This window comes from Artibeus jamaicensis, unplaced genomic scaffold (genome assembly GCF_021234435.1).
Source record: "Artibeus jamaicensis isolate MK-2021 breed Jamaican fruit bat unplaced genomic scaffold, CSHL_Jam_final contig_685, whole genome shotgun sequence".
In the NCBI taxonomy this organism is placed as follows: Eukaryota; Metazoa; Chordata; class Mammalia; order Chiroptera; family Phyllostomidae; genus Artibeus; species Artibeus jamaicensis.
In genome coordinates, this window is record NW_026521924.1 from 20,842,451 (window position 1) to 20,869,190 (window position 26,740).

Here is a 26,740-nt window from a genome sequence, read left to right on the forward strand (position 1 = left end):
TCACATTTTTGTTATCGTCAAATGTATCAACCTTTTCACTTATAGTTTCTAGGCAGCTCTAGTTTCCAGGGGTTTCTGGGAGGAAAGGACCGTTGGGTAAGAGTGTCGGGAGTGAGAATATGCTGGGAATACAGAGGAAGGATTGCCAGTGACCAGATACCAACCGAAGTTGACTTACAGAAAAAAGGAATTTATTGGCTCAGGCAGCTGGATCCAGGGGCTCAAAGCACATCACCAGGGCGCTCTCTGTCTCTCCGTCCATCTTCCTTCATGTCAGCCTCACTGTAAAGCAGGCCCTTGACATGGTGTGTCCCCAGCCCCCGACTTCCACCGTTGTCACCACACACAGTTCCTGTAAGAACAGACCTCCTCTTTCCCAGTCATTCTAGCAAAAATCTCAGGGGTGAGTCTCATCAAAGCAGTTTCAGTCAAGAACCCACCTCTGAACCAATGGCTGTAGTGAACGTGTGGACTGTCCAGGCCTGGGGTCATGTTCCAGCCCTCAGAGCAAGGACGGGGGGTGGTCCGCTCTCCTAAAACAGCGATTGGTGAGGTCCCCAAAGCAAAATGGAGATCCTGTTACCCAGTGAGGGAGCACGGAAGGAGGGCGGGTCCAGACTAAAAAGCCCTCAGCGTAGGTGCAGGTGGGGAGTGGGTTGAGGTCCTCCAGCCAGCTGGTAACGTTGTCCTTTCACTTGCAGAACCCCCGGCTGGAGAAGCCCGTGCTGCTCTCAGAGTTTCCCAGCAAGATCCCACGAAGCGAAATGGACATGCCTGTCGAGAATGGCCTGCGGGCTCCGGTCAGCGCCTACCAGTATGCACTGTCCAACGGTGACGTCTGGAAAGTGCACGAGGTGCCCGACTACAGCATAGTCTACGGCAACCCAGGCATGGCTGACGCCACCCCACCCTGGAGTGGCTACAAGGAACAGAGCTCCCAGACGCTCCTGGAGCTGAAGCGGCATCGGGCTGCAGCCAAGCTGCTCAGCCACCCCTTCCTGAGCACCCACCTGGGCAGCAGCATGGCCAGGACGGGCGAGAGCAGCAGCGAGGGCAAGGCCCCCTTGATCGGAGGCAGAACTTCACCATATAGCAGCAATGGCACCTCGGTGTATTACACGGTCACCAGCGGAGATCCCCCGCTCTTGAAGTTCAAGGCCCCCATAGAGGAGATGGAAGAGAAGGTCCACGGCTGTTGCCGTATCTCCTAGTCTCCCTGTGACAGAGGAGAGATGTTGGGGAGGGGGTCCCTGGAATCCAGGCCAGCCCAGCAGCCCTGGTTGGGGAAGCTTCAGAGGGCAGCACCCAGCGGGGAGATGGGCTCTGCTTTCCAGAGGAAGGCCGACCCCACCTCTCAGCCCGCTGCCCATAGCATCCCCAGTGCTTCCTGCTGCATTGTCTGCCGTCAGAGACAAGGTCCCTCGTGGCTTCCCAGCTCACCCTGCGGTATGATTTTGGGAGGGAGGGCTGGGTTCCGGTTCTGTTGTGGGTGCAGTTTTCTCTGGACCAGTACTCGCATGTCATGTAACACACACGCATACTTCACCAACATGTGTACAAATGACCGGGCGACTCATGGAAAGCAGGTGGGACAGAGAATCTGTGGGCTATTCCCAAGAGGACTGAGGTCATGACTGAGAGTTTTGGTCACCACTGCCAATGTGGCTTTAGCAGAGGAGGGGGCCTGCTAAGCTGAAACCCATAGCCCTGCCCAGAGTCCTACCAGGGTCTGGGCCACCATTTACATCTGACAGGCGCAGGCAGGTCTCTCTGTGTTCAGAGGCAGCCTTGAACCCACATGGGTAGATGGAATGAGCACAGGCCTGCACGCCACAGCCTCGCCCACGCCAGGAGTTAGCTGTGCAACGCCTGGGGGCTGAGGAGGAAAACCAAGCTATTCCATTCCTGGAATAATCCAAATCCCATTCTGTTTTTGGATGGAAGCATCGAAAAGTGGAGAGGGGAACCAAGTGTTTCCAAAAGTGCATTTGATACAAGAATTATTGAAGACTGTTAAACTCTATGGGGCAGGGAACTGAATTTGACTGCTTTCATGGGTAATGCCATGATTGCTGAGTTTTACTGACTTGTGATGGAAAAATGAACTTGAAGAGCTTCCGCGGGAAGGGCTTTTCCAAGGAGAGGAATGAATTCGTATTGGTAAATTCTTGGTGAGCCCTCCTCAGACTGAGCCATCAGAGGGAGCAGTGAGGGGCTGCTGACTACCCCCGACTCCAGCCCGCACTCCCAGAGTGAATGCTCAGGACCCCAGGCTCAGCTTTGCCTTTTCCGGAGTGCCCAGTGAAACAAGTTGCCAGTCGGCCCTCATGAGTTCCTGCCTGGCCCAGGGGCTGCCTGCCTGCCCCTGCCAAAGTGGGGACACCCCAGGGCTGCAAATCCAAGGTGCCCACGGCCAGCACCCTAAGCTGCATTCAGGAGAGTGGTGGTGGGACTGGAGTCGGTCCCATGCCAGCCCTACAGTTTCATAGTCCCGATCTTCCCCACTGCTGGGGAGGCCGGACACAGGCCTGCTCCCCTCAGCCTTGCCCATGCCAGCAGCCAGCTGTGGGACCACCCATTCAGTTCACCCGAGGGGCAGGCTGCCCACCACTCTCCACCACATTCTCTCATGAGCCCCTTTGACACTGTCGCCCGTGAGATGGGTGCTGTCCACTGGCTCAGCCAAAACCCATTGGTGTAACTAACGAGCAGGTTTGCTCCCTGCTCTGTGCGCCTTTTATTTGTCCTAAAACTACCTCCTTAGAGCTCTGAAGGTGCCCCCTAGATCTAGATTCTGTGACTTGGGGGACAAATCTGGGTTCCCTTTAATCCTCTTCTTTCTGAGCCTATGAAAAATTCTCTCTGGGTGGGAGGGGGGATACCTAGGCCAGGGGGCTGTGGCTGGAGAAGTTCCCCTTGTACCACAGTCTTAGTGATGGGTCTGCTGTTTGCTAGTCCCAGTCCCCACTGGGGCCCCTGCACCCTCTCCCCATAACCTAGAAGGGAGCTGGCTTCCAGGGGGCCCAGCAGATGCCCCACCAGGAGTGGGGCAGCTGGGCAGGAGAGCATGGGCCTTAGGAGGGTCCCTGTGCCCCTGGTGGCTCTTGGGTGCAGGGAGGGTCACAGCACCAGGCCACCCTGACGCCAACTCCAGGGCAGTTCCAGTAGAGGGTGGCGGGGCTGGTCAGGAGACTTCAGATATGTGTATGATACCTCCTGTGTCCCTGGGGTCTAGGGTGGGCTCTCCATCATCCCAGCCTATGGCTGGAGCAGGGCAGGGATGACCTAAAACACACATACCTTTGGCTTCAAAACAGTGCTCAGATTAGACTAACACTGCAAGTCCTCCTGAGCCGACTTAAGCTGTAAGCTGGCAGTGCCCAGGGGAGCCACATACTCCTCAGGAGAGAGCTGGGCAGGTTTTTTGGACCTGCTTGCTCAGAGCCTAGAGACGGAAGGCATTTATTGCCCACTCTAGGCCCTTTGGCCATTCTCCCCTTGCTTCCTGCCTCCTGGGCCGTTCCTCTCCACCCAGAAGGCTGGGAACTGAAGACGTGAGCACAAGCTCATATTTTCCACCAGGGACAAAGCATTCCCTGTTGGCGCTTCCAGTACCTGTAGGTCTTGTGGGTGTCGAAGGGCAAGCTGGGGCCAAGGTCATCCATTTATTCACTCATGAAGTTTGTTAAGTAGCTGTGACATACCAGGCGCTGTGTTAGGTTTTGGGGTTAAAGGAGGAACAAGACAGAGTGAGGAGAGTGCCCTTCATGGTTTTCATGCATTGAGGACCATGGGTGTCAGCAGTAGCCCATTCAAGTTGTCCGAGTTGACTGCTTCCTGGTCCAGCATCCCTCTGCTTTTCAGCTCTTCGATTCCCTGGAGTTTGAGCCAGCAAACAGCTGTCATGGCCACCTATAGAGGACATGTGCCACTAAATAGAGATGCTGGATCTTGGTTTCCAGGCTGACACCATCCCAAGTCTATATGGACCTCTCAGGGCTCCTAGCTGCCTTCAGGCCAGCATCTCTGAGGCACTATAGAATAGTAGTTTGAGGTCAGTGTCTGGAAGAATAAGGAGTCTGGAGTTTGCTGCCCAATGCATCTCAGGTTTTTAAACTCATTGTCTCTCACTCATTTTTGCTATTTATTATGTAGCCTTCCTTCCCCACCAATGGATAACGGGAGGAAAAAGAGCTTCTCCTTTAACATTGAAGCCTTCCTTCTTGAATCTGCCTCTCTTCCTGGCAGGTATGAATCAAGTAGCTGGGAGAATGCTGGCAAGGTTGACCAGATGCCCAGCTCCTGCCAAGACCCAAACTGGTGCCAGTTCCTGGCAGATGGAAGGAGCAGGGGCCACATGGCTCACTGTGAGCTCTGGCCCTTGCTCCTACCCTATGCCCCAGACATTGAGAACTGGTGGCTATCACCAGAGAGTGAGTTTCTGGCCAGTAGCTCAAGGAGGCTGAGTGAATCTAGACCCAGGTCTGCTGAGGACTTCAGAGTATAGTTCTCCATCAGTTACGCAGCATCAGTGAAACTGCTCTGCACTGTTTGATCAATTTAAATGGCCTCAGAAAGCTAACAAGGGTGTGTCCCCTGTCCTATCCCACCACAGTTTGCTGGCTGTGTAGTATCATAAGACCATTTGAGTCCCTGGTGTCAGATACCTTTTGATCTTGAGCTCTCTCTTCCACCTGCTTTCCCAGAGCAGGAGACTGGGGCACTTTCCAGGAGGAGCCCCTTACAAGATGCTCAGAAGGACTATATTTAACTCCTGCTATTGTAGCCTGGGGACAGCCCTCCCCTCCCCCAGGACACATAAGAGCAAAGGGTCGTGTGGTCAGTGAAGAAGTCCACAGAAATGATCCTGTTACCAGAAGCTCTAGCCCTTTCCTTGGTAGGAGTCTCTTGCTGGCCAGGTGGCCAGAGGACCTGCTTCCCACGGGCATGCAAGTGCGGGGCCTGGCTCTGCACACCCAGGAAAGGTCTGCAGACCCCCAGCCCCCCGCAATAATTCACCAGACCAGAAGCCACTGATGTGCAGAGAACACTTAAGAAAAATGTATTTTATGTGAAAAAAAAGTTAAAACTCTGTATACTGTATCAGCAGCTTTGTGTAAAAATGGCAATCAAGAGAGTCTAATATATTTAAAACTTTTTTTAAAAAAAAACATCCTTGCGGATCTTTGATATTGTATCGAAATAACTTTCAGGTCGCTCCTTGCCACGCAGCAGTGGTGGGCCTGTGTCCAAGACTGCGGCCCAACCACGTCCCAAAGGGGCATGACCCTGGAGTTGCTTCAGCTGCCAAGGCCTGTGACGGAATTCGCTGTTGAGTTTTTAATTAAGATTATTAAATTCCTTTTAATAACACCTGTTGATGTGGCTGTGGTCATTGCTGTGAGCGCTCTTGAATTATGCTGCGTGGAATTCACAAAGAGGTGGTGCCTGGGATAGAAGGTGGAGGGTCCCTGCTCCCCAACACAGCAGACTCCCCGGGGGTCTCCTGACGGAGAGGGAGCTCCGAGGTCTCAGACATGGAACAGACGTCTTTCTAGACTGGGAGGTGGTGAAACCTGGTGAATTCAAAAAAAGATAAATGGTTGGGAATGACCTTCACTCTGTCTATGTTCCCTCTGAAATTAACCTAGGATCCTATACTAGCCCATATATGTATTTTATACTTTCAAAGGTTTGTCTGATGGCATATGTAACAGGGCTGCCCCTCTGTTCTGTTCTGTTCTGTTCTGGGCATCCCTGACCTGTCCTATCCTCTCCCCTCTCCCCCACTCCATCCCACTCCAGTCCTTTTCCTCATATAGCTTCTAGTGAGGAGGTAAAATACTATACACTGCTTCCCATTATTACGACAACACAGCAGGTGAGACCCTGGGTATTCTCACTTTTCCCTCAGGCAACAGAGGCATGGACAAGCTGTGTGGTTGCCTAGCCCCAGACCGTGGTCCTTGACCTTGTCATTTGCTGACATTTATTGTATCTCAGAAGAAGATGGAAAGAGTGCTTTCTTGGACCATTCTGGACACTGGGTGCTAGAGCCGGGACACATGCAAGGCCCCACACTTGGGCCTGAAAAATTTCGCCAAAAGGCTGGGGTTGGGAAGAGGGTAGGGAACACAGAAGTATCGTTGCAGCGGTGGGCATTCATCGCCTTAAAAAGTTTATTGGTTTCTAAATAATAATGCTAACCTCTCACTTGTAGGGAGCACTTTACAGTTGTGCAGATGCTTTCTCATTTACACACAGAAAATGGGGCCTGAAAATTGACTAGGGGATCTAGCACTGTGGAGCTCACGATGACCTTGACGAGGTTTTGGTAGAACAAAGGAAGCAGCATGGGCTTGACTGGACAGGGTTCAAGAGGGAATGGGAGGAAAACTGGAGATGGCAAGTATACACAACTCACTTGAGGTTTTCTGCTATCAAAGTGGACAGAGAAGTGAGGAGGAAGGTCTCTCGGGTGTTCAAACTTTTGGTGTCTCTGGGCCACTGGAAGAAGAGTTGTCTCGGGCCACACGTTAAATACACAAACACTAACGAAAACAAAACAAAAGAAACCCCTCTCATGTTTAAGTAAATTTACGATTTTGTGTTGGGCTGCATTGATAGCCATCCTGGGCTGCATGCGGCCCGTGGGCTGTGGATGGGACACGCCTGGGAGGAATGTAGGGCCAAGAGAGGGTATGGTGAAAAATATTTCAGCATGTTTGAATGCCGAGGGGAATGCACCAGTAAAGAGAGGAAGTGGATGATCCAGGAGAGAGAGTTGCTGGAGACGCACGGGTTAGTAGCAGAGGGGCGGGCAGCTGGGGCGCAAATGGAAGGGACAGCTGATCAATAGTAACAGAAGACTCAATGGGTAGGCAGAGGTGAGGATGGATAGGTACATGTGGAGAGAGCATGTGGAAATCTTCTCTGATTGCTTATATTTTCTCAGTGGGATAGGAAGCAAACTAAGAATAAGAGAGAAGAAAAGGTGGAATGAATGAGGGCAACGTATGCTAGCAGGCACTTGAGATCAGAAATTTAAGGCAGTCATCTACGTTGTGTTTTCTTTTCCCCAGCACTGTATGGCAGCTGCCCAGGTGCAGAGGCGAAGCAGGTAGAGAGCAGGTTGAGGTTTTGCCTGGCAAAAACACGATAAAGTGAGAGAAGAGAACACTACCTGAGAGTATAATCAAAGGAGTGGCAGTTATGAGGGACCGGAAGTTTTGAAGGAATGAATGATTAAATCCCAGTGTCTGGGTCTGAGCGTCTCGGGCCTACGAGAGCCGGCCGGCAGGGGGAGCGTTAGGATAGCGGTGCCAGGCTCTCCGGCTTTAGTTCGGGCTCCGCAGCTTGCGCCACCACTCCGGGCAGTACGGTCAATCAGACCCGTCCCCTCTTTAGCTGACCGAAGAGATCAGTGCCCCGCATGGCCGAGCAGGACCACGTCTGAGCAGAACAGAATCCTGAAATTTAAATTCCACAAGCAACCCGGGAACGGGAGGAAAGGCTAAACCGCCAAGGCAGCTAGTGCAAAGGCGAGGGGCGGAGCCGGGCCGCGGGCCACCCAATGCAAATCAAGGGGCGGGCCGTAGCTGCCTGAACCACGTCCAGGCTCCACCGTTAGAGGAAGACAGCCAATGGAAGAGCCGGGGCGGGGCGGGGCGGCCAATGGAGCGGGCCGGTTTGATTCAAAGGGACTATAAAGTGGCTTGCTGGTGCATGTTCTTCCCAGCCTGGTCCGGTCGGAGAACCACCATGGCTTTGCTGTCGGAGGCACTGGATGAGCTGCCCGCTGCGTGCTTGTCGCCGGGCGGGCCGCCCAACCCAACCGAGCTGTACAGCGAAGCGCAGCGCCTGGCGCTCGAGGAGCTGGTGGCAGGCGGCGCGGACGCCTTCGCAGCCTTTCTGCGACGTGAGCGCCTTGGCCGCTTCTTGAACCCCGATGAAGTGCGCACCATTCTGCGGACTGCCGAGCGGCCCCGCGAGGAGGGCGCGGGAGCAGAGGCCGAGGACTCTTTCGTCTCCTCACAGGACTGCTCATCCGGCACCTACTTCCCCGAACAGTCGGATCTGGAGCCGCCGCTACTGGAGCTTGGCTGGCCGGCCTTCTACCAGGGCGCCTACCGCGGTGCCACGCGCGTCGAGGCGCACTTCCAGCCCCGCGGCGCAGGCACTGGGGGCCCCTATGGCTGCAAGGACGCGCTACGCCAGCAGATCCGTTCAGCGCGAGAGGTGAGCAGCCGGGTCCCAGCCTCTTGGGAGACCTGGGTGCCCGATCGGACCGGAAGCCCTCTTCAAGAATAGGAAACGGGCCTTTTGGAAGCGCAGGCCGGTGGCCTCGGGGTCCCCGGCTTGCCCCCACCCTGCGTGTCACCCCTTGAATTCCTGATGTCCTGGCCCCTCCTTTTATGGTAGGGGAGAGTGGGAGGAGTCTCAGTCACCAAGAATGTGAATTATGTCGGAGTTCCAACTCTTTAACCTTCCAGCCCGTGGGGGAAAGGAACCAGAAGTACTTCCAGTTTCAAATTTTAGTTAAACTAAACCACATTGTCACTATTCCTGGCTGTGAACCAACACTAGATTCCACTTTCAGGGGCTTCTTAGTAGCTGCTTTACTTAAGTTCATTTCCTAGGGGAAAGGCCCTGAAAAATTGTGCCCAGAGACAATTTTGAGGCGTTAGGAATCTATAATTGCTAGTCACCACCGCGTATCTCCCGTTGTAGAAATCAAATACATACAAGAGTGGCAGTACATACACAGAGTGGAGGGAATGTGCTGCTTCTGTGAATGGGTGGGGCAGGGGTTGGTTTTTCACAGACTGGGCGATGTCCTAGTTAGCAGTGGCTTCCTAAAGTGCAAATCCCCTGCAGCAGGGCAATTCTTCACAGTGGGTTTTGGTGCTATTGTCTGATTGTTAGTGTGACATGGTATTGGGGTGCAGCCAGGATGGGACTGCAGCAGGGTGTCATACTCCGCTGTAGTCTTGCTTGCTGCCTGACTGGCAGTGCTCAGCGTCCTAGCTCTGTGCTGTGGAAATGGCAGGAAAAGCCCTAGGCCTTGGTAAGACTTGTTAGGGATTGTACTTGAGTGTGACTGTGGGTTATATCTGTGCAACTCGACTTGGAGTTGAAATAGCCAACTCCGGGAGCAGGCCCCAAGTGGTTCTGATGCTGGCTGTTCTCTGCCTGATGATGGGGCTGTAGCAGGTAGGGGATACAACAACCTAGTGCCTTGCCTTTGGTGGCGCGTAGATGTGGGCTCCAGCTTGCCAGTATCAGTCCTGCAGTGCGTCATCGGCTGTGCTGAGGGTCCTTTGGATGCTGCAGACTCTTGTGGTTTCAATGAGAGATTAAAAAGATGGGAAAAGGCTTGATTGTAGGGTAGGTGTGCATTCCCAAATTGTACCTCCAGGATGAGAACCTGGGCACTTGGAACAGGCTGTCACTCAGACTCTCCTTTGCCTTGGGGGCGTTCTGTAATGCTGACACTCCTGAGTAGAGCCTCCTGTGTCCCCTTCTTTGCCCTAGTCCAGCCACACACTCGCATCTTTGAGAGTCTATATTTGGAATCTGGGTGATTAGAACTGAGAAAGGTGGTACCTTACCTTTATGTCCAGTTACATATTTTCAGTGTCTCTGCCAGATACTTAATACTTGCTTATTCACTGCCTGCTGTGTATCAGACCTTGTGCCAGGCAGAGGCTGGGTCCACAGGTGGAGAGCATGGTCCTCGCCTGCACTGGGGAGCAGACAGCCTGCTGTGAGAAGCAGTGAGGAGGTTGCTTCAGGCAGTAAAGGGAGAGGCTGAAGAAAGGAAGCCTCAGCACTGGTGTCGATTTTAGAGCTGCGTTCAGGAGGATGGGTGGGGCTTGCCAGGCCAGAGGATAGGGACTGGCTCAGAAGTGTGCCAGAGCCTGGCGTGTTTGGGAGGTAACCAGGGTTCTCATGACTGCAGCAGAGTCTCCGAGGGTTAGTGGTAAGGGAGGAGGCTGAAGGGGGATGTGGGCCAGACTGCCAAGAACTTTGCAGGGCACCTGAAGGACTAGAGGAGGGAGAGGTGCAGGATCAGATGGGCATTCTTGAGCAGTAGGAGGGTGGGTTAGAGAGGGATGAGGCGGGATCCAGGATGGTTGTTAGGAGGGGACCACCGGGATCTATGTGTTAGAAGGACGTCTGTGCTGAGGCCCTGCTGGGGCAGGGGGTGGGGGCAGGGAAAGAATTTGAGGTAGAACTGAAGGACTCGGTCATTGGATGGCCCGGAAGGGCGGTGAGGGAGGGGCAAGAGAGTGGACAAGGCCAAGGAGAGGAAGGTATAGGACGAGTTAAGAAGGACAGATGTTTATACACACATACACATATTTGTTTATATTTTTAAAAATGGAAGAATAGCCCTGACTGGTGTGGCTCAGTGGGTTGGGCATTGTTTCACAAAGCGAGAAGTCACCGGTTTGATTCCCATTGGGGCACAGGCCTGAGTTGTGGGTTTGGTGCCTGGTTTGAGGCGCTTACAAGAGGCAACTAACTGATCAGTGTTTCTCTCTCTCTTCTCTCCCTTCCCCACTCTCTAAAATAAATAAATAAATAAATAAAATAATTTTTTTAAAAAAAGGAAGAATAAACCAAAAACTAATTAAAATGATCATGTTAATGAGGAGAGAAGAAGGGAAAGGAAAAAAAGGAGGGAGGGAGCAAGGATGCAATCCGGGGTCTCTGAATGTACCTTGTCTTGTAGATTGGATTTGCAATCAGGCAGATGTTTTCTGTAATTATAACGTACAAATAACTCAGAATGATAGACTTGACAAGCTCCCTCCCTCCACCCCCCCCACCCAGAAGAAAAAAAGGAAAAAACACCTCTTGATGCTTTTCCTTCCCTTTCTAAAAGCCCAGCCCACCTGTCTGCTTCAGGCTGGAACAGTGCAGAGGCAGTGTCTCTGTGTGTGTGGTGTCAGTCCCTCGCAGGCCAGAGAGAAACCTTGCCCCTCCCCTCCCCCTTCCCAGAGCGGCCCTGTGCCACTCTGCAGATGGAGGCTCTACCAGCACCTGAATCTGCTACTTGAATTGTTCATTGTACAATAGCAGCCTGCAAAATCTAGAGAGAACACACACAAGCACATTTAGGTTTTGCTGTTGAAATTTACTTTTTTTTGTTTTGTTTTTAAACCTTGAAGATGATATCAAGATAGGTTAAAGATTTTTAAAGAAATTCCAAGGAGAGAATTTCTGTTCTCTTAAAAAGTGTAAAAAAATTGGGAGAAAATATATCTTTAGCTTTTTTAGCAAGAGCGTCTTCCGCAGAAGTGGCAAGGGCCTTAGGGAGTTGCAGGAAAGCGACTTCGGGTGTCAGGTGGTCAGCGTGAGGACACAGCAGACAGGCTGTGTTGACCACTGGACAGGCTGACGCATCTTCGGATGGACGCAGAACTTTGGTAGAATTCCAGGCATGTCGCACACGTGTCCTTGCTTCATGACTGTGGGTGGGGAGGGAGGGAAACTGAGGTGCAGCAGGAAGGGGTGATTGACATATGCATCCTGCGTCACGCAGAGGAAGAACTGGAATGTGAACTGGAATGGCTGACCGAGGGGCCCCTTGAGGCTGCTCACATGGCAGGTCAGGGCCCAGGCCAGCCCCTCGAGGGTGCGTGAGTCCGACTTCAGGGCTGGAAGGGGCCCTGTCTGAGGACACTGAGCTCAGGTAGAATGACTTGCCCAGGAATAGTGGTAGAATTTGGACTGACTACGGCTAGCTGCCGTATGAAGGCTTTCTTTATGCCAGGAGCTGTCAAATGTGTACGCGGGTTCTCTCATTGACTGAACCCCCAGACACTACGAGTTACAGGAAGTATTATTTGCACATTATAGAAGCCAGCAGAACTTAAGTAACTTGCTAGAGCGCACATGGTGCTTGAAAGTGGAAGAGCCAGGATCCAGGTCTTGGTCTAATTCTACAGCCTGTTCATGTCACGTCCTTGTTTCCCGGATTTAGTCCCTTCTGAATTAGTGCCGCTGGCGGAGGAAAGGTGCCCGCTGCCCTGGGGAGTTCCAGGTTTCCTCAGCGTTCACTCTGAATTATTATCACATGTTATGTGTAATCATCCTCTGTGGTGGGCTCGATCCCACCTACTTTATGAAATAAATGCTGCTGATTCTCTCAGGGTTTTGTTTGAGCTCTCAGTCATTTGCAGACGGACTGTTATTAGACTTGCTTGAAGTAATACTCAGTTTAACACTTTCCCACGTAACTCTGGAGTCACACAGACCTGGGCTGAAGTGCCAGCTCCGGCATTTGCCCAAGAGTGTCCCTTTGAATGAGTTACCTAATCTCTCCAAGCTTCAGTTTTCTCATCTGTAAACTGGGGGTAAGAATTATGGGGATTTTGAGTTCTCTAGATATCTCTTTAGAGCTTTTGTGCAAGAAGACACTTAGAAAAGATTCCACTCTTGTGAAAAGTAGCATGAACAGGCTTTGTACCTTCTCAAAGACCGAGAATACCACGGAGACTGCTGCTGTGTAACTACTTGGACCACCGAGCCCCTTGGTATAAATCAGCAAGGGGTAGTTGGTAGGGTGAGGGAAGGCTTGGGTTTTGTCACCTGTGATGATGACGTGGGACTTGACATACAGGTGTGGCTGCCCCAGATGTGGCTGGAGAAGTGTAGGGCAGTGGTCCCAAACCTTCTTGTCACCAGGGACCGCTTTTGTGGAAGACAGTTTTCGCACGGACTGGGTATGGTGGTGGCGGGGGCGGGGGGGGGGTGGGAGGAGACAGGAGGTGGAGCTCAGGCGGTAATGCCAGCAGAGGTTCGCCAGCTCGCTTGCCTGCCGAATGCATTCTACTGTGTGGCTGGTTCCTCCCAGGCCCCAGACTGGTACTGGTCTGTGGCTCTGGGGGTGTTGGGGACCCTGGGTGTAGGGTACCATTATGACTGAGGTGTTCTGAGTTTCAGATTGGTGTTGACACTGGAATAGACTTGCAGAAGTCAGCACTTCCAGAGCTTTCTAGCCCTAAGAAAGTGGGCAGGCTCTGTGCAGCCTGGGCCAGGACAGGGCAGTCCCCACCATGACCGTGCGGGCACTTGATAGCCATGGATGCTCACCTTTCTGATGTGTCTCTCCTTTGTGCATCCTTACATTGTTCCTCAGGGAGCGAGCAGTGACTGGTTGCTACGACTCCTTCGAGTCCAGGTGTACTTGTGGGGCCTGTAGCCTGCAGAGTGAACACCAGCACCTAGGAGAGGCGTCTGGCTTTGGAAAGCAGGCACTTGGCTGGCTAGTTGGTGAGTGAGTCCAGGCCATTGCTCAGCCACTGAAGAGACTGTCACCTCGGAGATTTGAGAAGCCCCAGGTCTAGTTCAGCTCTGCAGAGCTTGGTTGTTTGGGGGCTGGTGGGCTGAAGAGGGAAGTATACAGGAGAGGGGTTGAGCCTGGAAGGAAGGAAGGAAGGAAGGAAGGAAGGAAGGAAGGAAGGAAGGAAGGAAGGAAGGAAGGAAGGAAGGAAGGATTTCCTACCGATTTCTTCCACGGATAGGGCTGTTCCTTCTACAGAAGGTGTAAGAGTCTTGCTCTAGAAAGAGGAGGGGGTGTTGGGTACAGGGGAGTCGGGAAGAAACACCTTCGTCCATCCTCCAAACTCCCTGTGGGTGTTGGGGACCAGTGTTCAAATCCAGTTATTTCAGTTATTTTCAACCTTTCAGGAAAGGTTGAAACTTTAAAACCAGACAGTGAAACCAACAGCAGATCAGATCCTTACCACCTAACAAAGCGACTGTTTGTACAATCGTTCTGTGGAGCAGTGACTCGAAATCCCGTTTGGCAGGTGATTTAACCTGATGGCCCCGCTCCTCGGTCCCTGCCTCCAGCAGGTCTCCAGCCCCCTCCGACCGTGCCAGCTGGGCTGGCTTCCTTGGTCTCAGTTCCAGTGGCACCTGGGTGCAGGTCTATCAGCTCCTTGGTCTCTATTTTGGTGGCACCCAAGTGCATGTCCATGGGCCCCGTCACACTGTGCTACTCCTGGCTTGTCTCCTGTATCCCTCAAGAGCGGGGTTTCTTAAAGACACGGAATGACCCTAGGTCTTCAGTGCCCAGCCCATGCCAGGCTCCTGGTGGCTCACTGAATATTTGAAGGAATAGTGAGATATAAGAGAGGCAAGCAGGTATCTGTGTTCTAGAGAGCTTTACTCCTGTTTTTTAAAATAAATTTGTTTTAGCGGGGGAAGGGTGGGGGAGACAGAAACATCGATCGATCAGTTGCCTCTCGTGCACCCCAACCGGGGACGACCCAGGCATGTGCCCAGGAATCGAACCGGCGACCCCCTGAGCCACACTGGCCAGGAGGCTGCGCTCTCATTCTTAAACCTGTGCATGTAGGACGCCCTTATGAAGGTTTTACTGCCACCTCGAAATCCATTTCCAGGCTTCCCTCTCAAACTTTCCTTTTTCTGTTTCCTGTTTGTGTCAACCTGAACCACATTCGGCCTCTTTGCTCCCTTTCCTTCCCTCGTCTTCCTCCAGCCCTTGCAGACCACTGCTTGGTTCTCCCATGACCCCCTTCTCTGCTCTTTAACCCTCATTGCTTCCACTGGCAAAGCCTCTATCACTGACTTTTCTTCTTTTGCTCTTTAATCTTCCTAAATGCTTGCTGACCCTAAGAAGTATTCAAGTGCCCGATGTGTTGCAGGCACTTGGGTTCATGGCCCTGTGTGGGAGGAGGCGGGGCCCGGCCTCCAGCCTACTCCTGCCTCTCTCTCAGCATCAGCTTCTTTTGTCCTGTTGGAGTCTTCACTTTGAACTCATTACTCCTTCCCTCCACTGCCCATGTGATACTGATTTCTTGGTTGGCATTCAAGGCCTTCCGTGATGTTACGCATTCACCTGTCTCCCGGTCGTGTCCTATTGCTCCCTTTCTTGCATGTTCCACATGCCAGCCAGCTTGGTACGCGCTCCGTCATTTCCTACCTCTTCCTGTCCTCACATGGCCTCCCGCCAGAACGTCCTCCCCTTCACTCCTCTCCTGTCCAGATCTTGTCCTTGCTTGTGATTCAGCTCAAATACCCTTCTTCTCCAGTGTTGCTCTCCTTTAGTAAACTGAACGCCAGTAGTGTACCCACCACGCAGGGCAGCTTCTCTGCTGCCCCCCTTCCCCATAGTGCCCCCTAATTGCCGCTTCCAGTGTGTGTCCTTTTACTTCCCTGCATCCCATGCCCTCTCTTTGCAGGTAAGTTGGGTCTGGGTCAAATTCTTTACAGTTGACGTTCTGCCCAGTACAAGGGTTCAGCCCACAGCAGACTCTGAAGGGGTGCTGGCTGCCTAATTGGTCACCATTGTCAAGCCTGAGCCCTTTCCAGGCTTTTCATCCTCATGGCAGCCCTTTGATGTAGATGCTAGTATCATCCATGTCTTTCAGAGGAGGCGGAGGAGGCTCAGAGGCATTTAGCAGTTTGCCCAGGGCCACACAACTAGTAAACGGCAGAGCTGGGCTTTGTGTGCCTGGGCTTTTCTGCCTTTCAACCATGGTGTGAATGGGGGCAGTTAACCAAAGAGGATGTATAAAAACCCGTGGGAGGATCTCAACTTCTAAGATGCCACCAATTCATAAAGAACACTTTTTATTTTTTAAATTACTGTGCCCAGTGGGTTTCACTGTACCCTTTAGCCAGAATAGCTCACAACTGGGGCTTCATCAGGATTGGGGAGGGGAGGGAAAGGGCGAGGCAGCCAGAGGGAGAAATCAATCTTGCAGCCTCTCTCAGAGCCACGGCTTCCTAGGAGCAGGCACTTCAAGGTCCCCGCTCCTGGTGGACGTGACTCTGGGGTGTTGGAGAAAGAGCAGCGTTGCCTCCCTCTCTGCACTTCTTGTCTAACTTCCCTCCACCCCCCACCACCAAATACTTACGGGATGATGAATCCTGGGTACCATTCTGAGTCTTCTCGGACTCAGTCCCATTCAAATGCCTCTGCCTCCGTAGGTGTGACACCTGTAAATAAATTGCCTAAACATTAAAAAAAAAGTTAACGTGATTGTAAAAGACAAGTGTTTACTGCTGAGGTTAGGAGGAAAGAGAGGCCCTCAAGCTGCAGACTGGAGAGAGCTCCAAAGCTTGGCTTCAGGGAGCAGTTTCCGTAGCTAACTAACACCCCCGCTTCTGACTCGGTGTGCAGGGACTTGTTTCTAAGCCTGGATGTTTGGACATCCTCACGGTCCTGCCAGGAGTTAGCTGAGGGCCACGGTTTAAACTTGCAGGGGTATGATTAGAGACTTTGTGGTTGGAGCGGCCTCTCTTAGCAGGGAAAGTTGGGAGCTGGTGGTGCCTCCGTGTTCGGCTGTTGGATCAAACCCTGGACTAGTGAAGTGCATCAATGACAGAGAGTTAAAGGATCTTTTGTGCTTTGCACTTCACGTAACGTAGTCATTTAGTTCTCCCTGCAAACTGATTTTGCAGCTGAGGAAACAGACGTCTGAAATAGCTGTAATTTCACAAAGACACATGGCTGAGGCAGCTCTTAACTGTAGTTTAATGCCAAGTGTGAAAGGGATTAGGAGGCACGGAGGAAACCATGTTTTTTGTTTTTCATTTTTTTAAATCCTCACCCAAGGACATTTTTTCCCCTTGCTTTTTTGGGGGGGCAGTGGGGGGAGAGAGAGAGAGAGAGAGAGAAAGAAAGATTAGTTGGCTGCCTTGTTGTACATGCCCCAAGGGGGATTGAACCCACAACCTGGGTATGTGCCCTGATTGGGAATCAAACCCACAACATTCCAGTCCATGGGATGGTGCTCCAACCAACTGAGCCACACCAGCCTGGGCTGGAGCCATGTTTTGGGGGAGAAGAAAGGACTGGACAAGCTTCAGGACAGAATCCTTAGGATATATGCCTATTTCCATATTCCTGTTCTTGTGGGCTTGTACTGTAGACAGACAGATACTAAAGAACTACAGAGACCACCTTTCGTAGAGGGGAGGCTAGTGCTGTGGGGGCCATTGGTTTGGGTCCTGACTCCTGTCAGAGGCAGAACTGGGAGGGTCTGTTTGCCTGGTTTGATCAGTTTCAAGCCCCAAGCTGGTGGTGGATGGGGTGGGCCTATTGCTTATAACAAAAAATCAGAGCTTATCATCCAAAATTAGACAATAATCAAAATCACAGACATAGAGAATGTTATACCCAGAGGGACCTCAGAGAGAATCTAAGGTTTTATGTACTTCTTTTATAGATGTAGGAGATGGAAGCCAGTATGGAAGCCTCAGGCCTGGAATAACGGGGTGTTAGCCACAGAGCCTAGGCAGCTTGCTGGCCTGAGCGAGCCTGCAAGACCGGGTTTCAGTAAACGAAGGGAAGCTGAACAGAACAGGTTCAGGGGAGGGCAGGGCGCGGTGGGTTACTGTATGTTTCTGAGAAGTTTGCCAGCGTGGAGGAGCGTGGCTAGGAAGCAGCTGGCAGGGATGGCTGAGCCGAGTCCAGATTCGTAGCATACAGTGGCCTGAGAATCTTTGGAGACAGAGGAGTTCACGGTGAGGGGAGAGTCCATACTGCAGAAGGAGAAGGGAGGGTGCTGCAGGGTGCGGATCCTTTCCCGGCTCTGAGGTCAGGTCCGGAGTCTGGACCAGGAGCCGTAAGGTGCTGGTGTTGTGAGCTGACAGCTTGCCCTTCCTCTACCTCACCCGGCCCCTGCAGGTGATCGCGGTGGTGATGGACGTGTTCACAGACATCGACATCTTCAGAGACCTGCAGGAGATGTGTCGGAAACATGGAGTTGCTGTGTACCTCCTGCTGGACCAGGCTCTGCTCTCCCAGTTTTTGGACATGTGCATGGATCTGAAGGTTCACCCTGAGCAGGAAAAGGTTGGTGCTGCACTGTTTCTGGTTCCACCACGGCCAAGACTAGGACCCATCTTGCATGGCAGGTGGTAGTCGTATCCCCATTACAAGGGAGGCAGCTGGGGCCACGAGCAGAGTGATGTGTTTGCCTGATGTCTCGCAGAAAAGAAACGACAGAGTCAGGATTCAAGCCTCGGCCCCTCCCTCACATCACGCCGTCTCCTAACAAGGGGCCTGACTGTTGATGTCCAGAGGCTGCCTTGGAAGCTGCTGTTTTTACTGCAGTGCTGGTGGGCTCCAGTTTTAACTGTGGTGACAGCCACCGGTGGAGCTCCTGCCCTGCCCGGGCACTGTCCTCGGCTCCTGACAAATGTTCTGCAAGTTAATCCTTACAGAAGCCCTTTCGCATAAGTGGCATTCTCCCCATGTGTCAGATCTGGGGGGGTGATGCAGAGAGCCACTGAGGCGTGGTGGGACCCCAATCTGCCATCGCTGTCACATGGTGCCTCTCATGTCTCTATTATAAAATTAGACTTTTTGTGTCCTTTGCTGTGAGTGTGAAAGTCATTTGAGCTTAAGAATTTAAATATAATACAATTTAAAGGTTATGCAACTTGGCTAGCTTAGTCTCTTTAGTGCACAGAAGCAAGAAAAATAGTCATTATACTTTCTTTAAAAAACTAAGCAACGTGTGAGCCTCCAAATTTAATTTATCAATTTAGCTTATCGCCTGTGAGCACCTACTATGCTGTTGTAGGGACTGGCAATAAAGCAAAACAAGGAAAGAATTTGGGCGTTAATACTATAGGTTACTGCATAGGGGACATAAACTTTTACTGCCTTATTATTAAGCAATTTGGTTTTGCAAAATTTTAGCTGTTTAACTTCTCCCACAGAGTTCTCGTTGGCTGTTTTCCCTAATGAGGAAACTGAGGATTGGGTTTAATTAGGTAGTTTCTAACTTGTTGCTGGTGCTACAAGGCAAACCACGACCTTGGAGAGCCAGTGAAATGAAGCAGCCGAGTGACCCAACAGTCAAGTAACAAATGAGATCAGGTGGACCCCAGGAACATGCAAGTCAGGGGTGGAAAAGCATCTTGGCCTCTAGCCTCACGTTCAGTCCATGACTACTCCCCTAGAGCCAGGTGAAGAAATTGAAGGCGTTGTTTAATTTCAAGGCACTCTTTCTGTGTTGGCAGCAGGAAAATCACAGAATAGTTCTAGCTGCAAGTTTGATCAGGAGATTGGCTGTGACTCATCTAACTCAGCAGAAATCCAGGAGTACCGTCGCCAACTCAGTTGCCCACTGCTGGTTGGTGCCTTTACCGGTGTCCGGATCCTCAGTAGGAGGGGCTGAAAGGAGGTCTGTGCCTCTGGCCTCACCAGTTTTTGTCATGTCTTAACTCCTTCCTGGGGAAACACCGTCTTCCCTGGCTGCTTCCCTCACCTTGAGTCTGTGCTGGTGAACACTCGGCCTCACCAGGTAGGGCAGACTTCCTCCCCCAGGCTCTGGCCCTGCAGCTGGTTCAGATGTTCGGTGTCCTGTCGGTAGGACCTTGGTCACACATTTGCATGCAGGCCTTAGAAATGCTTTGACCACGATCACCGAGGCCTGCACAACATGCAGATAAGCGCCAAAGAGTAAGATGCACAAAATCACCCCTAAGTCTGCTCAGAGTGATTTCTTTATGCTTCTTACTGTATGTTGGTCCTTGGAAACTCTGCTGAGGAGTCGTCACCGCTTCCAGGAAGCCCTTCCCTGCCAGATCCATGTGTTCCTCCGTGGAAGTGAACAGCTTTTTAACATTTAAATTAATTTCCATTAAAAAATAATTTATGATTTACGAAGGAGTTGTAAAAACAATATAAGCAATATAAGGAATTCACGAATACTTTTTGCTCAAATTCTCCAAATGTGACTATGTTACAAACCTCAGTACACATTTGAAAGAAAACGAAGCAATAAACTTGATATAATACTATTATCTGATCTAATGATACACTTCGCATGGCATGAAAGCCCTTCTCCTTGTCCAGGACTCGCTCCAGGCCTGGAGCTGGCGTGGTTGTCATGTCTCCTCGGCCTCCTGTCCTCTGGCACCACGCGTCCCTCTGTGTTTAGGGTCTGGACGCTTGGAAGAACACCAGCCAGTTTTCTGTAGCGTGTGGTTTGTCTGGTGTTTCCTCATAATCCAGATTGTGCACTTTGGTAAGAATGCCACTGAAGCGATGTCATCTTGCCAGAGTTTTTTCCGTTTTGCCTTTTGTTCTTATTTTTGAAGTAATTATAGATCCATGGAAATTGCGAAGATAATACAAAGAGGATTTCCCTGGATCCTTTACCCAGTGGTTTCCCCCAGTGGTTACGTCGGTGGAGCTTTTGGTACAACAGCAAAAGCTGGAAACCGACGTGGGTTCAGTGTGCGTCTTCGGTTCTGGGCCATTTTATCACGTGTGCACGTGTAACCACCCCAGCCGTCAAGGGGCAGAGCTGTTCGACACCACCACATCACCCTCGTGCCACACCTTTATGGTCACGTCCAGGCCCCTCTTTGTGTCCCCACCGCCCCTTCTCTGTAATGTTGTCATTTAGAGGATGTTATAGAAATCAAACTATGTAGTATGTGACCTTTTGAGATTGGCTTTTTTCCATCTGCATAAAGCCCTTGGGATCCACCCAAATTGTGTGTATCAATAGATTGTTCCTTTTAGCTGCTGAATAGTATCATGTACCATGTGATACATGATTGTACCATAGTTTGTTCAACCATTCACCCAGTGAAGACAGGATAGTGTTCAGTCTGTTACTACAGTGAGTAAAGATACGATGAATATCTGTGCGCAGGTCTTTGGGTGGACGTAGCTCTTCACTTCTCTGGATGATGTTAGTCGAGCCACAGTTTTTAATCATTTATTACTTTTCTCTCTCCTGTCCAATCCTTGCAGTTAGGAGTGTGCCTTATAGCAAGAAGCATGCCTTATATCTCTATTGTCTCAAGGCCCGGCACATAATAGGGGCTTTCTTTGCTTGTGGAATGAATGAGTCAAACAAAAATCTTAAATATTTAATTTGAATGTGTAAGATTTCTAAAGATGCTGAGCTACTGATCTCTGAAGAAGTTCAACTCGGACTGTCTTAGTATTTTGCACACCATTGTATATATATTACGTGTGTCACTTTAGAAAGATAACTATGCATGCACAGTCAATAAACAGCCCCAGTATGTTCCCAGGGCACCTTTCTGGGAAACGGATACTTGTGGGAAATATGCCACTGCTGATTGAGTCATGTCCTGCTTCAAGTCCTGTATCGGAGAGGCCTTATCCTCTGTGCTCCAGGTCCACGATGGGGTGGGGGTTGCTGATCCCTGCTGATCTTACTAAACAGGAGAAGTAAGAGAGATGTCAAGAAGCTTAGCTTCTTTAAAGCTTTGTTAAGATGCTATTTATTATGAGCATGTTTCCTTTGATAGTTTAATCCCCTGCGTTTCATTTCAAAAATCATTTCTCAGCTTCTGTTGTTCAGTATCGCCAAATAGCAAGTCTGCTTCTACAGCACACACTCAACGTGAACCGAGGGTCTCAAACATACATGTAAGAAACAGCCATGCTGGGTGAAACATGAACCAGTACTGCTTGAGCGCCGAGAATCGCCTGGCCAGGGCACAGGGCGACTGGTCACTGGTGACCGCGGACCACTCATCAGCCGAAACATCTGTGTCTTCGGGAATTGTGAAGTAGGCCCTCTCGTCTTACTCATCTGTTCACTAGACTGTATTTCTTTCTGTCCCCGCTCTCCTGCCAACAGCTGATGACAGTGCGGACAATCACAGGGAATATCTACTACGCGAGGTCAGGAACTAAAATCGTTGGGAAGGTTCATGAAAAGTTCACGTTGATTGATGGCATTCGTGTGGCTACGGGCTCCTACAGGTATGTTCCCCACTCATCCTTGCTTATTAATCTGCTTTTTAGAAAGAGCATGCTATGTAAAGGCAAAGCTTCTTCCCTTTCAACGCAAGGCTTCATAGCCCGACATTCTGAAATGTGTGCATCTGTGTGTGAGTAGGTTCATCAGTGCCTCCTCCTATAGGAGGTAGTTGGGCTGGGTCACCTCTCCTGCCCTGTGCTCCACAAAATGGAAGTGCAGAGGTGGACATCTGCCTGGAGACCCCACAGTGAGCAAGCCCTAGGCGCAAGCCTTAGCCAGGCCCGCAGCAGATGAAGTGGGGGTTACAGTGACAGGAATAGTTCTGAGTCTTAGTCCTCATGTACTTTGAGCCCTTGTTCCTGCTCATGTGAAGGTAAAGGCAGTCTCAGGCCTGGGCATCCACATAGACGGCAGAGCCGAAGCGGTCAGCTTACCCTTAAATCCTTCGCCTTGCTTCAAGCCTTGTAATCTAGTGCTTCTGTCTGGAAGGCCCTGCCTTTGAAGTCTCGCTTTGGCAATGGCAGCTTAAGGGAGAGTGTGGGGAGGTTGAATAGAGGGTGGAGGTAATGAGTGGTTGGCACTAATCTCCAGAAGTTAAGACAAGCCCTTTTTTTCTCCTGTGGCTTCAGTATTTGGCCACCTGTGTGTTAGATTGTCTGATGGGGTGCATGAGGTGTGGCTGTGGAGTTTAAAAATGAAAACCTCATTTATGAAGAGATGCACATTCCTGAGTGGTCAGTATCTTTCAGCGCTGGGTAAAGGCGGACTTGGGGAGATTTGCGGGAGATGCGGCGGTGAGATGAAAGTCTCGATGCCTTCTCTAGCAGTCCCCTCTTTGAGTCTCCTTCTGTAAGAAGTTTTTAAATAACAGGAGGAAACTAGATTTCTACCCAAAGAAAGATTTCTCTATGATAGCCAAATTTAGCTCAGCTGGTTTTTGGCTATTCTAAAATATAAAAACTGCCCTCTGCAAATGAAATATGCTATCGTTGAGGATGAGAAGGATGATAGCTTTCATTTGTTGGGGACATGTTATAATCCTGGCATTAAATAGGTGTCCTATTTATGTGATCTTGTGGAGGGTTTTCAAAAGAATCTCCCTTCTCTATCAGGGGGTGACCGTCAGTGCAGAGAGCTAACTCAGACTGTGCTGGTGGGATTTATTGACTCAAGCGACTCAGAGGTGTTGAAAGGTGTGCAGCTCCTCTTGACCTGGAGTCCATATGTTTATTAGAACACTGCCTCCTGGTCCTGTTTTCTCTAGTTGGTCCTTATTCTCAGTCACGCTCTCCAACCGAAGGCACAGATCCAGGCTTTGTTACGTGGCCTTTAATGGCGGTGTCCCAAAGACAGAGACTTGATTTCTCAAAGCACTGGTATCAGTCCTGGAAAAATGACTCGGCCCCAGGTGGGTCACACGTCCACCCTGGGTAGCTCCCTATATCCAAGGGCACAGGGTGGTCTGGCCAGCCTGGTCACATGCCCACCCCTCCTGCCACTGGAAAGGGTGCATAAATGAAGGCCTTTTGGCCTGGGGTGGGCATGGGTTCTGTCACCAGAGGAAGGAGGAGGGATGCTGGACAGGCAGGGACACATGGCCTAGTCAGCTCTAAATGTGCTGCCAGCAACAGTGCCATTGTTAGAATGACAACAATGTCCTTTGTGAAACTAGCAGCACTGGAGGGAGCCCTGAGCACTGCGCTGGCCATCCTTAGGGACTGGGCCTGGCCTAGGGTCCACCATAGCTTCCTGCTGTGAAATCACGAGCTGGTTTCCTCACTTTGAAAACGAGGGCAGGGCGCTGGCCGAAATATTTTAGAGACTCATTCTAGTTTTGAAAAACTCTGAGGCTGAGGATGTGCAGGTGTTAGTGTGTCAGTTAAGCAGTCGGCCTTTTTACTTTCACGTTAACCTGTACGTGCCGTGCGTCTCGGCTAAGGTTGGGTGAATTCACACTGCATGCTGGGTGTGCTGTCGTTAGAGTTATGACTCAGGTAGCGGGATGTCTGGGCTTTATTATTCAGACTGACAATAAGTGCATTAAAATTGCTTATGCTGATCTGTTTCTATTTGTTTCTTTTTAATCCTTAAGTTTTACATGGACAGATGGCAAATTAAATAGCAGTAACTTGGTCATTCTGTCCGGCCAAGTGGTGGAACACTTTGACCTGGAGTTCCGCATCCTGTATGCGCAATCAAAGCCCATCAGCTCCAAACTCCTGTCTGGCTTCCGAATCAGCGGCAAGTTCGACCATTTAGTTGACCAGCAGCCGCTATCCAAGGGGCTCACGCTGGGCAACCTGCTGCGGCAGCGGCTGGCCAGGCTCTCAAGCACCCCCAGGAGGGCCGAGCTGGAGTGTGGGGCGCCCACCAAGAGCAGGGCAGAGGGGGGGCGCCATGACTCTGAGTCCTCCACCATCGATGAGGAGGACTACCTGAACAGCCATCGAGACGCAGCAGAGGGTGGGACTGCGGCTGATGCTGCCACTCAGACGGAGCCCGGGGAGGAGGTGCCGGCAGTGCGCATGAGTGACTCCGGAACACAGACCAGCACCACCATAACCAGTGCGGGGACCCAAACCACTGTGGCCACCCGGGCAGCGAGCTCCCAAACCGTGACTCGGTTCGTGTCGGTCACCACCCAGACTGATGTGGACGAGAATGTTCTCTTTCCTCAGGGAACCCAATCTAAAGAAGGGTCACCTGTCTCTAAGATGTCTGTCTCGAGATCTTCCAGTTTGAAGTCTTACTCCTCGCTGTCTTCCCAAGGCTCCGTGGCAAGCTCCATCGGCTCCCATTCTTCCATCCGAGCCACCGACCTCGTCCTTCCTGGCCATTACAAGTACTGGGGCTCCCCCCACTTCGACTCCCTTAGAAACTTGAATAAAGAGCGGCAGTTTCACTTTTCTGGCATCAGGTCCCGGCTCCACCACATGCTGGCTATGCTCTCACGGAGAACAGTTCTCACCGAGAACTATCTTGGCTTTAATTCTGGACATTTTACCAGAGCACCAGTTAATTTGCTGACCATCAGAGATATTGCACTATACCCTTCCTATCAGTGACTGCCGCGGCAGATGCATCCAAGCACACTGCTTTACCAGATGTCTCCCGTCCCTGGTTTTCCTTCCCTTGACCTGTCACCCTGCTTTTCTCTGAATTCTCTAAACTGTTTCTTATTTTCCATGCTTTTAATCTTATTTTTGTCATGCATAAACCAGCTATTGGTTTTAAGGTTTGAACACTGTGGGTATGGTTTCTTTGCACAATTTTAATACTGATGTCTCTTAAAGAGAATGTTTGGGGGTTCTCAGGTAAGAGATAAAAATATGTTTTACATTTTTCTGGATTTGTGTATTACTCTGTTTTACTGCTTTGAATCACTAATTTTTATGATTAAAATTCTGTTTAAACTTAATTGTCTCTTCTTAGGATGTCTGTGTTTTAGAATTAACTAAATATAAACAACTTTTATTTGGTGATTGCTTGAGTGCCTTTTTACTGTACTTCTTGAGTGCCATTTTTCTTTTTTGCTTTCAGGCGTTTTTCTTTTTTAACTTTTGGAGTGCGTCACAAGTAATGCACCTAATAGCTATTTATGTAACTTTTAAAACATCACGGTGTGGAGAAAAAGCAGATGATCCAAATTGTAACAGAGAAAGTATTTACTTAAAAGTTAGAGGACCTAAGAAGCAAGTGTCCCCTGGCTGGTGTGGCTCCATTGGTTGGGCATCGTCCCGCAAAGTGAAAGGTGGCCGGTTCAATTCCCAGTCAGGGTACATGTTTGGGTTGTGGGTTGCAGATTCCGTCCCTAGTCGGGGCACATGTGAAAGAGGGAACCAGTCCATGTTTCTCACATCGATGTTTCTCTCCCTCTCTTTCTCCCTCCCTTTCCATCTCTAAAAATAAGTGAAATCTTAAAAAAAATAATAAAACCAAATGTCAGGGTTACCCCTTTCTTAACAATAAGAATATTGACGTTACTATCTCTGTAGTTTGAATGAGGACCCTTGCTACAAAATTCACAGGTCTTTTTGTGTGCCTTTAGCTTGTCTTTTTCCAAAGAAAAAGCCTGAGCTATTTAGACAGCACCCTTGCTTCTCCTCTTCTCTGCGAAAGGCACAGATTCATCCCTGATATTAACTCTGTCTAATTTCATCAGACGGGTGTATTGACAGTGATGTAGCAATCTAACCCTGCAGCAGGGGCAAAGAGGACACTGACAATTATCCCAGATTTCTAGTCCATCAGCAGGCGAGGCAACTGGTTTCTACACCCTGCTAATCAGGGGCGGTGCTGCTGTGCAATCCTGTTTTTGTCTAGTCTCATTTGCACAGGCAGCCCAAAGACATAGCGTCCAGTGATGGCTCCCTCCTCCTGATCTGTCCAGAGCAAAAGAAGTCTTTAACAGGGGAAGGCGCCATCTGCCGCAGAGACACAGGCTGACGCATGCGTGTCTGGTGTGCATGCGTGCACCAGATGCCCTTATGGTCACCAGGTTATTTGCTGAATCAGTTTTATAATCTGGGCTGTGAAGCCGACCAGACAGCTGGTTCATGTCCGGTTGTGAAAACAACTCTGGCCTAAGCCTCAAATAAACGTTATTGGAAACCATTTAGAGATTCAGATAATTTCCTATGTGTTATATTTGATCCTCACAATGGTGTAGCGGTTGGACAGCTGTTATTCCCAATTTTCAGGTGAAGAAACCAAAGCTGAGTTTCTTGTCTGAGCATATCCAAGGTTACATGGCTAATAAATAGTAACACAAACATAGGTTTTCAGATTCTAGGTTCAGTATTCTGTTATGCTACTGTGCCCTTACAGAGAGTTAGGGAGGCATTAGGAACAATGCCTTGAGCCCTGGCTAGTGTGGCTCCATGGATTGAGTGCTGGCCTGTGAATGAAAGGGTCACTGGTTTGATTCCCAGTCAGGGCATGTGCCTGGGTTGCAGGCCAGGTCCCCAGTGTGGGGTGTGTGAGAGGCAACT

General features: G+C 50.5%; 2 protein-coding genes across 2 annotated transcripts in view; both read left to right on the plus strand.

Moving 5' to 3' along the window:
* PPP1R16B (protein phosphatase 1 regulatory subunit 16B) overlaps positions 1-5,373 on the plus strand; it is an 89,575-nt gene extending 84,202 nt beyond the window's left edge. Inside the window, exon 11 of the mRNA XM_037164455.2 lies at positions 702-5,373. Within this exon, the coding sequence (XP_037020350.2) occupies positions 702-1,211 (510 nt within the window). The 3' untranslated portion in view covers positions 1,212-5,373. The remainder of the gene's footprint in view (positions 1-701) is intronic.
* Positions 5,374-7,748: 2,375 nt separating this feature from the next.
* On the plus strand, positions 7,749-25,183 carry FAM83D (family with sequence similarity 83 member D). The gene is made up of 4 exons (XM_037164673.2): positions 7,749-8,238; positions 17,675-17,842; positions 21,627-21,751; positions 23,842-25,183. Exons 1-4 carry the CDS (start codon positions 7,762-7,764, stop codon positions 24,812-24,814), a joined length of 1,743 nt encoding a protein of 580 aa, XP_037020568.2. The 5' UTR covers positions 7,749-7,761; the 3' UTR covers positions 24,815-25,183.
* Positions 25,184-26,740: the final 1,557 nt, after the last annotated feature.

Coding starts and splice junctions, on each gene's coding strand:
- FAM83D (XM_037164673.2), top strand. CDS start 7,762: ATGGCTTTGCTGTCGGAGGCACTGGATGAGCTGCCCGCTGCGTGCTTG. Junction 8,239..17,674: donor AGATCCGTTCAGCGCGAGAG/GTGAGCAGCCGG, acceptor CGGCCCCTGCAG/GTGATCGCGGTGGTGATGGA. Junction 17,843..21,626: donor TTCACCCTGAGCAGGAAAAG/GTTGGTGCTGCA, acceptor TCCTGCCAACAG/CTGATGACAGTGCGGACAAT.